At 40.6% G+C, this 14,053-nt stretch overlaps 2 protein-coding genes across 3 annotated transcripts in view; one reads left to right on the plus strand and one right to left on the minus strand.

Moving 5' to 3' along the window:
* GALNT2 (polypeptide N-acetylgalactosaminyltransferase 2) overlaps positions 1–14,053 on the plus strand; it is a 1,373,297-nt gene that overhangs the window by 574,712 nt on the left and 784,532 nt on the right. The gene's annotated exons all lie outside the window — the stretch shown is intronic.
* NUP133 (nucleoporin 133) overlaps positions 1–14,053 on the minus strand; it is a 69,122-nt gene that overhangs the window by 41,746 nt on the left and 13,323 nt on the right. For both annotated transcript variants that reach the window (XM_050769045.1, XM_050769054.1), the window contains exons 9-12: positions 8,786–8,933; positions 6,315–6,462; positions 5,205–5,362; positions 2,994–3,085 (exon numbers count right to left, since the gene is read on the minus strand). In XM_050769045.1, coding sequence (XP_050625002.1) covers positions 2,994–3,085; positions 5,205–5,362; positions 6,315–6,462; positions 8,786–8,933 — 546 coding nt within the window. The remainder of the gene's footprint in view (positions 1–2,993; positions 3,086–5,204; positions 5,363–6,314; positions 6,463–8,785; positions 8,934–14,053) is intronic.

Consider the following 14,053-nt stretch of genomic DNA (forward strand, 5'->3'; position numbering starts at 1 on the left):
GCTGACACTCCCCCAGAAATCATCCCTTGTTAAGTCCACAGTACTTCACCCATGCTGGGCAGGATGAGTTCAGCACAGCGGTGCTACAGGGCCCATGACACTGTTCTTGAGGCTACCGCTTGCTCAGGACTTAGATCAGGGGTCCCTTCTTGTGCCTAATTAATTTTCCCCTGTAAAACATCTTAAGATGACTACACCAGGTTGAACAGTGTCTCCCACAAATTCATATCTACCCAGTGCCTCAAAATGCAACTTTATTTAGAAATAAGGTTTTTGCAGATACAATGTGTTAAATTACGATGAGTCTAAATCCAATGACTGTTGTCCTTCTAAGAAGGCCATGTGGGCCGGGCATGGTGGCTCATGCCTGTAATCCCAGCACTCTGGGAGGCTGAGGCGGGCGGATCTCGAGTCCAGGAGTTTGAGACCAGTCTGGCCAATGTGGTGAAACCTCGTCTTTACTAAAAATACAAAAAATTAGCCAGGCATGGCAGTGCACACCTGCTGCTTGGGAAGCTGAGGCAGAAGAATTACTTGAAATAGGGAGGCGGAGGTTACAGTGAGCCGAGATGGCACCACTGCACTACAGTCTGGGTGACAGAGTGAAACTGTCTCAAAAAAAAAAAAAAAAAAGGCCACGTGAATGTGAGGACAGCTACGTGACAATGGAGGCAGAAACTGGAGTGACACATCTACAAGCCAAGGATTGCCAACAACCACCAGGAGCTGAGAGGTGAGGACAGGTCCTTTCCCAAAGCCTTCAGAGAGAGGGCTCTGTTCATGCCTCGCTCTCAGACTTCCGGCCTCCAGAACTGTGAGAGAAGACACTTCTGTTGTTTGAAGCTCCTGGTTTGTGGTGATTTGTTACGGCAGCCACAGGAAACAAATCTAATGACTAGTCACTTGCTGCATTATCATTTACATTTTGAGATGCCACAATGTAAAGAATTTTCATTACAGGATAAACTTGTGAAAGATAAAAACTCAGCATTTCAACCAAGATTTTTGAAGACTGAACCATGTAAAAGAACAAGATTAAAAGAACAAAATTTTAAACGGAAACAAAAAACTTGCCTAATGATGCCCCCTTCTGGCGACAAACTAAGCTCAGTAGATCATGAGACACAGAATGTTAGAACTGTAAAAGCACTTCGGAATCTGTTGTCTCTGTGAGTGAGCCTTTATGCCTCAGATACCAGTATGAGTGGGATTACGGAATCATGGGCTGAGAACTGGGGGAAATGAAGGTAGTAAACTCAGCATATTCCTTCAAAACAAAGATCTGACGATAAACTAATGATCCTTTAGCCATTCTAACTCGCTCCCCACTCAACACTTCAAAAAGGAAGAAATACAAACAGAATGGCAGAAATGTTCAGCAATCTGTCCAAAGTTTCCCACAGCTAACAACAGGCAGCGCATGGGGGCTGGATCACCATTTTCCTGACTATTTATTCAAATGTGAATTTGCCATACCTTTTAAGGAAAGTACCAGAATACATGAGCAGAATACATGTCTAAGATAAACTGAAATCTGCATTCGCCTTAAACCCAGAAGAGAATTAGAGCAGCAAGTGTGACCAAGTGAGGACAATCACTCCCCACCCCATACACGCATCTGCTTAGGCACGCTTTCACTACAACTGGACTTGCTCTGGCCAACAGGACACTAGCAAACGCCATCTAAGCAAAGACTTAGAGTGCTTGTGCAGTGACACTTGCTCTCTTGCCACTCTAGAACCCTGTGATACGTGAATAAGACCAGGGCAGCCTGCTAGTTGAGGAGATGTCACAGAAAGTAGAGAGCGAGCTGGTCAGCCAATGGCCCAAAAATGTGAGTACGGTAAAGAGCAGCCAGCCCAGTAGCAGACCAAAATGAGTGAGTCTACTCAGAATATAAAACTACCCCCCAAGCCCAGCCCCAAGAGTCAAACTGCAGAATCATCAGCTATGTTAAATGAGTCACTAAGGTTTGTGGTGATTTTGCATAAAGCAAAACTTAATAGGCCAGGTCTAATTCTTTTGCTTTTTTTGAGACAGGGTCTTGATCTGTCACTTAGGCTAGAGTACAGTGGTGTGATTATGGCTCACAGTAGACTTGGCCTCCTGGGCTCATATGATCCTCCCAACTCAGCCTCTCTGAGTAGCTGGGACTAGAGGCATGCATCACCATCCCCACTAATTATTTTTAAACTTTTTCTTCGTAGAGATGAGGTCTTTCTATGTTGTCCAGACTGGTCTTGAACTCCCATGCTCAAGAGATCCTTCTGCCTCAGCCTCCCAAAGTGCTGGAATTACAGGTGTGAGCCACTACACCAGGCCATAATTCTTTCATATTACCAATAAAACTTTGTATGCGGCTGGAAGTGGTGGCTCACGCCTGTAATCCCAGCACTTTAGGAGTCAGCCTAAAGTCAGGAGTTTGAGACCAGCCTGGCCAACATGGTGAAACCCCGTCTCTACTAAAAATAAAAAAAGTAGCCAGGCATAGTGGCACACGCATGCAGTCCCGCATACTTGGGAGGCTGAGGCAGGAGAATCGCTTGAACCCAGGAGGCAGAGGTTGCAGTGAGCTGAGATCACGCCACTGCACTCTAGCCTGGGTGACAGAGTGAGATTGTGTCTCAAAAAAAAAAAAAAAGAAAAAAAAAAGAAAACTTTGTAAGCAACTTATTTGCACCTTAACATTATTCATAAAAGACGCTTGCAAGATGTCTTCATGATCACCATTTTTAATGGTACGTTGTTTTTCATGAAGTGGAGAGAGTATGTTAGATCCCATGTTTTTTTCCCTAGCCTAGCTAGCTGGAAACCTCCCATGGCTACTAACTTCAGAAGAACAGTCTATTAAAGTGCTAAAGCTCAAAAAAATTTCTCCTCTTGATAGCATCATTCCTCCAACTTGCTCCCACCAGTCAATAAATAAGTAGCACATGTCAGTAAAACATGTCCTCACACATAAAATAATCCATAACTTAAAAAACATGTTATACCTGCAGTATTGCAGAAAGGCAGCTTTCAGCAACTTGATTTTATCTTCCTGGGCTATAGTTTCATTCTTTGTAGTGGTCTCAAAATTCATACTCTGCAAAATAACAAAGTATAGTTTAGAGGTAAAGACATCTGAATATTCTTAATTATTGGACTAAAAACTGTACCCATCCTATGACAGCAACTCTGCATATACACAAGCGGTTTGCCATATTGTCTGTACCAGGGGTATGCAATCTTTCGGCTTCCCTGGGCCACACTGGAAGAATTGTCTTGGCCCACACATAAAATACACTAACATTAATGATAGCTGATGAGTTTTAAAAAAAAATTCATGTTTCAAGAAAGTTTACAAATTTGTGCTGGGCTGCATTCAAAGCCATCCTGGTCCACATGCAGCCCATGGGTCGTGGGTTGACCAAGCTTGGTCTATACCATTCATATACTTATTGAAACACTATAAATAGCACCAAATGATCAACCAGTCATACAGAAAAGGTACAGGTAATTCGGGGATTATGCTGTAAGTAAAACAATTTGGAGATTTCATCACAATTAACAGAATCTTTTTATAGGTTTGCTCTTACACGACTCACCACCGTGTATACTACCTAAGCATAATGGTTGATTACAAATTTAAACAAGGATTTAGAAAAATTTTAAAGAAATGGAACACTAAAATTGCTTCAGAATGTGTAACAGTATTACAATAACCATACAATTACAAAATAACCAAAGTATTAATCCTTTTTGTGAAAAGAAAAAAAAGTAAAAAATTGTTACTTTCCTTTAAAACTAGACTCAATCATTTTAATTTTGAATTATAGAGGTAGTCTATATATTTCATACACTATTCAAATGGAAATTACCCCAAACAGTATTAATTATTTTTAGTCTTCTGTAAAAGAATGATAAAAACCTCATGGATGGGATATTTCAGGTTTCAAGACAACAGGAAAAAAAATTGGTAATTTTTACCTGGCTATTTCTCTCAAAAAAATCATCCCAGAATAAAAAGAAACAGAAATACAAGTTCCATGGAAATATCTGTGATTCTAACTACAACAAAGGAAGACAGAAAGCAGAAGGAACAGGAAATGGCAGCACTGACAGGAAATGAGGCCACCTATGCATGGTGCAGGGACAGCTCCCAAGGATTTGAGGACCGTGGAAGAGAGAAGTTCCGGGATGACAGCTGTGCAGATGGAAGGTTTGTGGAGACTTGACTTTGGGAAAAACCACACTGAGGGGCACTCTACAGAACTCCCGGAGTGTGTAAAAAGATTAAGTCACATATGAAAGGAAAGTGAGAAAATATAAAATGAGGTCATGATACACTCCAAGAGTCACACAAAGTTGTATAATAAAGGAAATGTAATCAGTATTTGGCTCAGCAAACCATAAACAATATTCACATTGTCATTACAATGGAAAAAATGTATGTTAGAATGATAAAGGCAGAGGAAGGAGTATAAGGTAACCCAAAACCTCATTTTCTATAGTAGAAAATCAACAGATGAATCAGGAGACAGGAATATATGTACATTACTTAGATATATGGAGAAAAATACCAGAATAAATCACTAAAAGGCTTAAACGTAGTTGCTTCAGGCAAAGAGGACAGAGGGGATGAGGAAGACAAGAAGAACTAATGTCTGCATTGTTAAGTCTTTGAAACTGTCTCAGTGTTGAGACCATTTGTATAAAATAATCTGATAAAAATAAAAATTAGGCTGGGCATGGTGGCTCCATGCCAGTAATCCCAGCACTTTGGGAGGCTGAGGCAGGAGGATGCTTGAGCCCAGGAGTTTGAGACCAGGTTAGGCAGCATAGGGAGATCCTGTCTCTACAAAAAATAAAAAATTAGGTGAGATGGTGCATGTCTGTAGTTCCAGCTATTTGGGAGGCTAAGAGGGGAGGACTGCTTGATCCCGGGAGGTTGAGGTGAGGCTGCAGTAAGCTATGATTATGCCACTGCACTCTAGCCTGGGCAACAGAGTGAGACTCTGTCTCAAAAACCAAACCAAACCAAACCAAAATTAGCCAGGCACCTACTGGGAAGTCTGAGGCAGGACGATTGCTTGAGGCCAGGAGTTAGAGGCTGCAGTGAACTATGATTGTGCCACTGCACTCTAGCCTGGGTGACAGCGTGAGACCCTATCTCTAAAAAATAAATAACATAAAAACTTCAAAATCTTATAGAATCACATTACCTCATTGTTTGGTCCAGCAAATGAAGATGCTAAGGACTCTTCCAGGTCTTCTGCCAATATGGACACATTTTCCCGTGAAGTAATAGACACCAGTCCACTGTTTCTAGAAAAAATGATAGGAACACCACCACAGGCACCAGCACCTAAAACACTATCTCCTAAAAGAAAGAAAAACATAGAGTCAAATACATTTAACAAGAACAACAAAATGCTTTGTAAAACCTACCACCCTGGGCAGAAAATCATCTTGATGATATATTAAGCACATTTTTTCCTTTACAGTATTATTCCTACTTCAAACTCATCCTTTAAATCCCAGAATCAAATGTTAAGAACCGGCTGCTATTTGAAGAAGCAGGCTCTGTGTCTTTCAGCTTTAAAGACAATAAAAACTAGCCTTGCCAGAGAGCAATCTAGTAAGCCAAAAAAAAAAATTATTCATTCTGCAAAACTCAGAAGAGCTTTTTCAATCCTGTGGAGTTCTCTTGCTTAATTCTGACTTTAACTTACCACATCAGTCAACGGGGACTGAAAAAAAAATAAAAAAGTCTAAGCCTACCTTGCGCCTTAGTAACAGCCTACCCACCCTCCATCAAGGTTCTTGTGCTGGGACTAGAAAACCTGGGTTCCATGCTGTTAAACCTGGGTTCTATGCTGTTGCCTACCTGGACTCTGTCCTCTGCTCAACCCCTTCAGCTAAGTATCTGCTTGGTTTCTCTTCAATCCTGACTGGCCCCCCTGCACGAGTCCAGCACCTGAGGCTCTTATCCAGGGGTGTGGAAAAGTTAAAGAGCATCAACTCAGAATAAGTCACTTTTACTAACTAGGAATGAGCAATTACTTCTCTTGGCATTAGTTCTTTGCTTCTTGGCATCTTCTCCTGGAACAAATGTTACTATTTTTGCCTGTAAATATAATAGTTTGGAAATTCTAGTACCCTTTTGGTTTCTTAGTAGGGTTGTCACTTCAGCTGCTGTAGTTGTGGTATGAAATGTCTCAGAGTAACATTTGAGGGCAGCATGCTTGAAGTGACACTCAGGGAAAGAGAAAAAAAGCACTCAGAATGACTAATGAGCTCACCAATCATGCTTTCTAAAACTGCTACCATACCTTGTGCATTAAAGACAATTTTCTCCTGGGGAAGAGAAAATTTCCCAGTTCCTGTGGAGCACACATAGACAGCACTTTCGTTATACAGATAGGCAGTCTGGTTTGAAAAGTTTGGGACCGTCAACCGACACAAAATCAGGTCTTCAGACTGAAAGTTAAATTTAAAATTACATTTAACAAAAAGTAAAACAAAAATATTTGTTTGTATGATTTTTTAAATTCATTTTTGTACATTTCATAAAAATGATAAAATAATTCACCTATTTTCTTTCTAAAAATCTACCCATGAGATGATTAGCAAAATGTTACAAAGTTTATAAACATCAATTAGACATATATTTTGTTAACTTGCTTATTTTTTAAAAATTTATTTATTTATTTATTTGAGACAGAGTCCTACTCTGTTGCCCAGGCTGGAGTGCAGTGGTGCAATCTTGGCTCACTGCAACCTCCGCCTCCCAGGTTCAAGCGATTCTCCTGCCTCAGCCTCCTGAGTAGCTGCGATTACAGGCGCATGCCACCACACCCAGCTAATTTTTTTGTATTTTTAGTAGAGACAGGGTTTCACCATGTTGGCCAGGCTGGTCTCGAACCCCTGACCTCAGGTGATCCACCCACCTCAGCCTCCCAAAGTGATGGGATTACAGGCATGAGACACCACACCTGGCCTAATTTGTTAATGTCCAAAATTAACAAATTTTGAAAACATTTCCATGATGATGACTATAACTAGAAGCCTATGACAAATTCAAGGGAGAAAATGAAAGCACTAATTCATTGTATTAAGAACTGGCAATTTTTTATAAATGATCCCTGATAAACAAACATTTTGGTTCTTACCTTACTGGCAAGATATTAATGACAAGAAAACTTAGTTGATTTGTTTACATATAAAATCAGAGGCAGAAATAAAAATAAATCTCATTAAATAAAATTAGAATATGCTAAAAATAAGCTGTTATTAAAGAAGTAATTTTATAGAAACATTAAATGCGAGGTCCTAGAATTGTTTTTTAATCCTCAAATTCTCTTTATAGTCTTCTGCCCTGGCTGAATTTTTTTCTAACATTGAGCATGTTTTCCACACTGCATAATCAGAACACACAATAAAGTTTATTTCTGTTTGACATAAAAGAACAAATCAAAAGATTTTCTTACAGGATTCAATTAAACAAGTCATGTTAAGAGTAAGGATTAAAAAAAAAAAAAAAAAAAAAGTGAAGATTTAAGCCAGGAACGGTGGTGCACACCTGTAATCCCAGCTACCTGAGAGGACTGCTTGAGCCCAGGAGTTGGAGGCTACCATGCACTATTGACGGACCTGTGAATATCACTGCACTCCAGTCCAAGCAACAAAGCAAGACTTTCCCTCTTCAAAAATAAACAAACAAGGATTTAACAGAATCAGATACCATGTAAGAGTAAATAAAATAAATTTATAGATGTTCAGCTTTTTCTTCATGAATATCTGTTATTAAACATGTTTAATTGCTATTAATGAATTTAAAATTAGAAAGGCTGTCTTTCAGTTGTTTAAAAGAACTTTGATGACTACGTAACACTGCTGAATACAAACATAATCTTGCTTTGGGTAAAAAGGGGGATTTTTCTATAATATGCAAAGCTCTAAACCAAACCCTAAATCCTACCAGCTTTCTTCTTTTCTTTTTCTTCTTGTTTTAGGATGGGGTCTCACTATCTTGCCTAAGCTGAAATGCAGTGGTTATTCACAGGTGTGAACATGGCACACAACAGCCTCAAACCCCTGGGCTCAAGTGATCTTCCTGCCTCAGCCTTTTGAGTAGCTGGGACTACAGGCATGTACTCATCATGCCCAGCGTGGTTTCTTCCTTACTTTCACCCTGAAATTAATTAATACCTTCTTTCTACTTAAATACAGAGATGACAATCCCTCCAAAGACCTAGAGCAGAATAAACAAACTGCTTTCTGCTAGTTGCTTCCATTCTAATTTTCCTTTAGCCAAAACTAAGCAAAAGAACAAGCCTGAGATGGCAAAGAAAATGCAACAATGTCTAGAAACAAGCTATTTTAAAATATTGCCAAGCCCTGCAGATGAAATCTGTCAAGAAATTTGACCCTGAAATGGGCCGTGCATCGTGGCTCACGCCTGTAATCCCAACACTTTGGGAGGCCAAGTTGGGGGAATCACTTGAGATCAGGAGTTCGAGACCAGTCTGGCCAACATGGTGAAACCTTGTCTCTACTAAAACTATAAAAATTAGCTGGGCATAGTGGCACACGCCTACAGTCCCAGCTACTCGGGAGGCTGAGGCAGGAGAACCACTTGAACCTGGAAGGGGAGGCAGAGGTTGCAGTGAGCAGAGATCAAGGCACTGCACTCCAGCCTGGGTGACAGAGCAAAACTGTAAATAAACAAATAAGACCCTGAAATAGTTAGAAAACTATTCAACATATTATTGCTTTGTAATTTAACCAACATAAATCTTACCTGAAAAGGTGGATTATATTGAGTGACTTCTACAGTAACTGCATCTGACATTTGGCAACCATTATCTTCTATTGTTATCAGAGAGTAATAGATGAGACACGGATTGTCTGCTGAGTGCCATGCTGCTGCCAGAATCACCAGCCCATCACTAATCAATACAAAATAAAGATGTAAAGCCTCCCTAAAAAACAACTTAGGAGTTTCCTATAAAATTAAACATATGCTTCCAATAACCTAGCAATCCCATTCGTGGATACCTATACAAGAGAAAATTAAAAAACAAAAACAAAAAACCAATAACTATGTTCACACGAAAACCTGTGTACCAATGACTGTAGTGGCTTTATTCATAATTGCCTAAAACTGAAAACAACCCAGTGTCTTCCAACTGCTGAACAGCCAAACAAACGGTGGTATCTCCATACAAAAGAATACTATTCAGTAGTTAAAAAAAAAAAAAAACCCATATGAATTTGAAATGTATTATGCTAAGTGATAGAAGCCAGACACAAAAGGCTTTAAACTGTATGTTCCATTTCTGTGGCATTAAGCAAAAGGCAAAACTATAGAGACAGAAACCACATCAGTGGTCTCCAGGGGCTAAGGGTGGATGGAGGGGTCGATTACAGAATGGCACAAGGGAATCTGGGGGGTTATACAACTGTTCTGTATTGATTGTTGTGATTAAATGACTAAACTATGTATCTGTCAAAATTTGTAGAATTAGGGCCGGGTGCAGTGGCTCACGTCTATAATCCCAGCACTTTGGGAGGCCAAAGTGGGCAGATAACCTGAGCTCAGGAATTTAAGACCAGCCTGGCCAATGTGGCAAAGCCGTCTCTACAAAAATTAGCCAGGCATGGTGGCACATGCCTGTCGTCCCAGCTATTTGGGAGGCTGAGGCAGGAGAACTGCTTGAACCCGGGAGGCGGAGGTTGCAGTGAGCTGAGATCACACCACTGCACTCCAGTCTAGGTGATAGAGTAACACTCCATCTTAAAAAAAAAAAGAAGAAAAAAAATTTGTAGAATTATACACTAAAGAGGGTAAATTTTTTACTCTATATAAATTATAGCTCAATAAACCGGACTTTAAAAAAAAGATCAAAACAACTATCTGATCCAGAGATTAGCAAAGTACAGCCCTCCAGTGAAACTGATCTCAAACCAGTTTTTATAAATGAAGTTTTGTTGGAAGGCAACCATACACATTCATTTATGCATTTTCTAGGGATGTTTCATGATACTATTGGTGAAACAGAGTACCTGCAGTAAAGACTATATGGCCACCAAAGCCTAAAACAGTTACTTTTGGCCCTTTACAGAAAAGGTTTGCCAATCCCTGATGTACTCAGTTATTTAAAGGTTACTCGCTTTTGTCCAGAGGAAAAACATTAAAAAAAAAAAATTTTACCACCAGGCGTGATGGCTCACACCTGTAATCCCAACACTTTGGGAGGCTGAGATAGGAGGATCATTTGAGCCCAAGAGTTCAAGACCAGCCTGGGCAACACGGTGAGACCATGTATCTCTAAAATAAATTTAAAAGGCCAGGTGTTGTGGTTCACACCTGTAACTCCAGCACTTTGGGAGGCCGAGGTGGGCATATCACTTGAGGCCAGAAGTTCGAGACCACCCTGGCCAACATGGCAAAATCCCATCTCAACTAAAATACAAAACACCCAGCATGGTGGCATGTGCCTGTAATCTCAGCTACTCAGGAGGCTGAGGCATGAGAATCACTTGAACCTGGGATGCAGAGGTTACAGTGAGCCAAGATCATACCACTGCACTCCAGCCTGGGCAACAGTGTGAGACTCTAACTAAAAAAAAAATAATAATAATTTTAGGCCAGGCACAGTGGCTTATGTGTTTAATCCAAGCACTTTGGGAGAGGCTGAAGCAGGAGGATCGCTTGAGCCCAGTAGTTCAAGACCAAACAGGGCAACTCTGTCTCTAATGTTTAAAAATATACATATATATGTAAATGATTTTTAACAATCGGTTATAGAAATTTCAAACTGCTGTATATGTAAAAACAAACCATTTTGCATCTTAAAGCTTATTTGTCCCTTAAGTCTAGCAAACTTGCTGCCCCCAATAAATTAAATGGTTCCTATTTTAGCTCTTCTAAAACATCTAATACTATTACTAGCAACTTTTTTTGTTTTTTTTGTGGCAGAGTTTCGCTCTTGCTGCCCAGGCTGGAGTGCAGTGGCGCCATCTCGGCTCACTGCAACCTCCGCCTCCCGGGTTCAAGCAATTTTCCTGCCTCAGCCTCCCGAGTAGCTGGGATTATAGGCATGCACCACCATGCCCGGCTAATTTTTGTATTTTTAGTAGACACGGGGTTTCTCCATGTTGGTCAGGCTGGTCTCAAACTCCCAACCTCAGGTGATCCACCCACCTCAGCCTCCCAAAGTGCTGGGATTATAGGCGTGAGCCACCGCGCCCAGCCCTATTACTAGCAACTTTCATTCAAGTCTCAGAAATATTAAAAGGGTGGCAAAGCACCCTCTACTGACAATTAAAAACAAGAAACCAAGCAAGTAACTAAATGACATGACACTTCAAAGCAAGCAATCCTAGCACAGCTCTCATTTTCCTTCTTCACGGTTCTCTTCCCCCAGCTCCCCAAACTTTATCATTTCTGCTTGGACTCTTGAAAGGAATTCAAGAATATTGGTCCACATTATTCTAAGTGAAGTAACTCAGGAATGGAAAACCAAATATCATATGTTCTCACTTATAAGTGGGAGTTTAAGCTATGAGGACACAAAGACATAAGAATGATAATGGACTTTGGGGACTTGAAGGGGAAGGGTGGGAAGGAGGGTGAGGGATAAAAGACTACCTACTGGGTACAGTGTACACTGCTCAGGTGACAAGTGCACTAAAATTTCAGAAATCACCACTAAAGAACTTACCCATGTAACCAAAAACCACCCCAAAAACTACTGAAATAAAAAAAATTTTTTAAATCAATTTAAAAAAAAAGAATATTGGCCCAAACTTGTAACATGTTGGCAGTGTCTCTCTCTCTACAATGCCAGGCTGGCCTAGAATTCCTGGCCTCAAGTGATCCTCCTGCTTGACCAGTTAAGTTTTTATGTAAGTATATCCAAAGTAATGAAGTTAAGGTTAAAAAAATTCCAAACTTTATATCTAAAATGAAGATATCTAAACTTTGTATTAGTAATCATCTAGTAAAATTATTTATTTATTTTTGTTTTATTTGTCTCAGAAAAAAGGTCTTTCTCTGTTGCCCATGGTAGAGTGCAGTGGTGGGATCATAGCTCACTGCAGCCTCAATCTCCTGGGCTCAAGTGATCCTCTCGCCTCAGCCTCCTGAATAGCTGGGACTACAGTACACGCCATCATGCCTGGCTAATTTTTTATTTTTATTTGCGTGGAGATAGGGTCTCGTTTTGTTGACCAGGTGATCTTGAACTACTAGCTTCAAGCAATCCTCCTGTCTTGGTTTCCCAAAGTGCTGAGCCACCCAGCCCAGCTACTCACCGAAATTATAAGCTCAGATTGTAGCTCTGCCCAAATGGACAACAAATCAGTAGGTGTGAGTGACTATGAGGAAGACAGACACTATTCTTAAAATAAAGAAAATGGACCCATATGAGAAATTCTCTGTACAGTTCTGATCATGAAGCCTCAAAGACATAATAGAGTACTAACTGGATCATTTTGAGTAAAAGTGGAGAGGAAGGTCAAGGAGGATGAGGGCTGCACCTCACAGGGACCCTGCTGGTCAGCATGACACTGAGGGAGAGAAGCCCTGGGTGGACCCTGCATAGCAATTCCTAAGCATGCTTCTCATTCTCAACCCCATGTCTCCAGTTCAGAAAATTACGTGAAAAATGTCTGCATGGCCAGGCGCGGTGGCTCATACCTGTAATCCCAGCACTTTGGGAGGCCGACGCGGGCAGATCACAAGGTCAGGAGTTCGAGACCAGCCTGGCCAACACAGTGAAAACCCGTCTCTACTAAAAATACAAAAATTAACCGGGAGTGGTGGCACCCACCTGTAGTCCCAGCTACTTGGGAGGCTGAGGTGGGAGAATTGCTTGAACCAGGAGGCGGAGGTCGTAGTAAGCTAAGACCACACCACTGCACTCCAGCCTGGGTGACAGAGTGAGACTCAGTCTCAAAAAAAAAAATAAAAAAGAAAAATGTCTGCATTATATGCCCACAGCGGGCTGTCCTAGCAGTAGTCCTACATTTCCAAAAGTCTGGTAAAGACAAATAAAAACAGGTAAATTGTATTTAATTAAAATGCTTACAGAAATTAAATAGTACTATTACTTTTACCTCTTTGATAGCTTTTATAAGGTTTCCAGACTGTAAAGGAGCCTACTAATAGTCTAAACAGCCCAACAGAGAGAAAAATTACACAAAGCAGTACAACTGCAATCTCTCTCCAAGGAACAAGTAGAATTCGTTCTACTAACCCAAAACGTGTAACAAAAACAGTAGAAATTACTCTAAAACTCATAAAAAATAGTCTTCAACTTCTGAGAAGTTGTCTTCTGAAGGATTACTAGTTATATATTTGGATTCATTATGAGCAATGTTACAAATGGTTTTTAAGTTCCATGTGACCTTGAGCATTCAAGTTAAATAGTAACATGGGATAATTAGCTTTATCAGACTAACCCGGGATCCTATGCACCACTTAGAGCACTGCTTCTATGAGGAAATTTACTCTGAGTATGAACTATGACAAAGTTCTAATTCGTACTAACAAGACAAAGCCTTATCCCATCCTTAACTCAGCATAGCCACAAACGTAGGCCGAAAGCTCCTTGAGCAACAGAGGGTGGGAAACATGTGCCTGATACATCCAATAAGAGAAAGATCACACCATGGGGCACCCACAGCAGTGGGCAATGACAGGGTCTCAGGTATCTCTTGGCAGTGAAGAAGAGAAGCTCTACTTGTAAGAGCAGAAAAGCTTTGTCTCTAATGAATGAGATACCAACGTAAGATTATACCATTTAAGGCTGACAAATGTCTCAATTTCCCAAATGAACTAGCATCACTCAATAAACAACAGCAAGACCATTCAGTAAAGCTTAATAGGTAGCATGAGAATATCAGCATTAAAAGAACAGGCTGGGCACAGCAGCTCACACCTGTAATCCCAATACTTTGGGATGCTGAGGCAGGAGGGTTGCTTGAGCCCAGGAGTTCAAGACCAACCTAGGTGACATGGTGAGACCCTATCTCTACGAAAAATTTTAAAAATCAGACAGGT

This window comes from Macaca thibetana, chromosome 1 (assembly GCF_024542745.1).
Source record: "Macaca thibetana thibetana isolate TM-01 chromosome 1, ASM2454274v1, whole genome shotgun sequence".
Taxonomy (NCBI): domain Eukaryota; kingdom Metazoa; phylum Chordata; class Mammalia; order Primates; family Cercopithecidae; genus Macaca; species Macaca thibetana.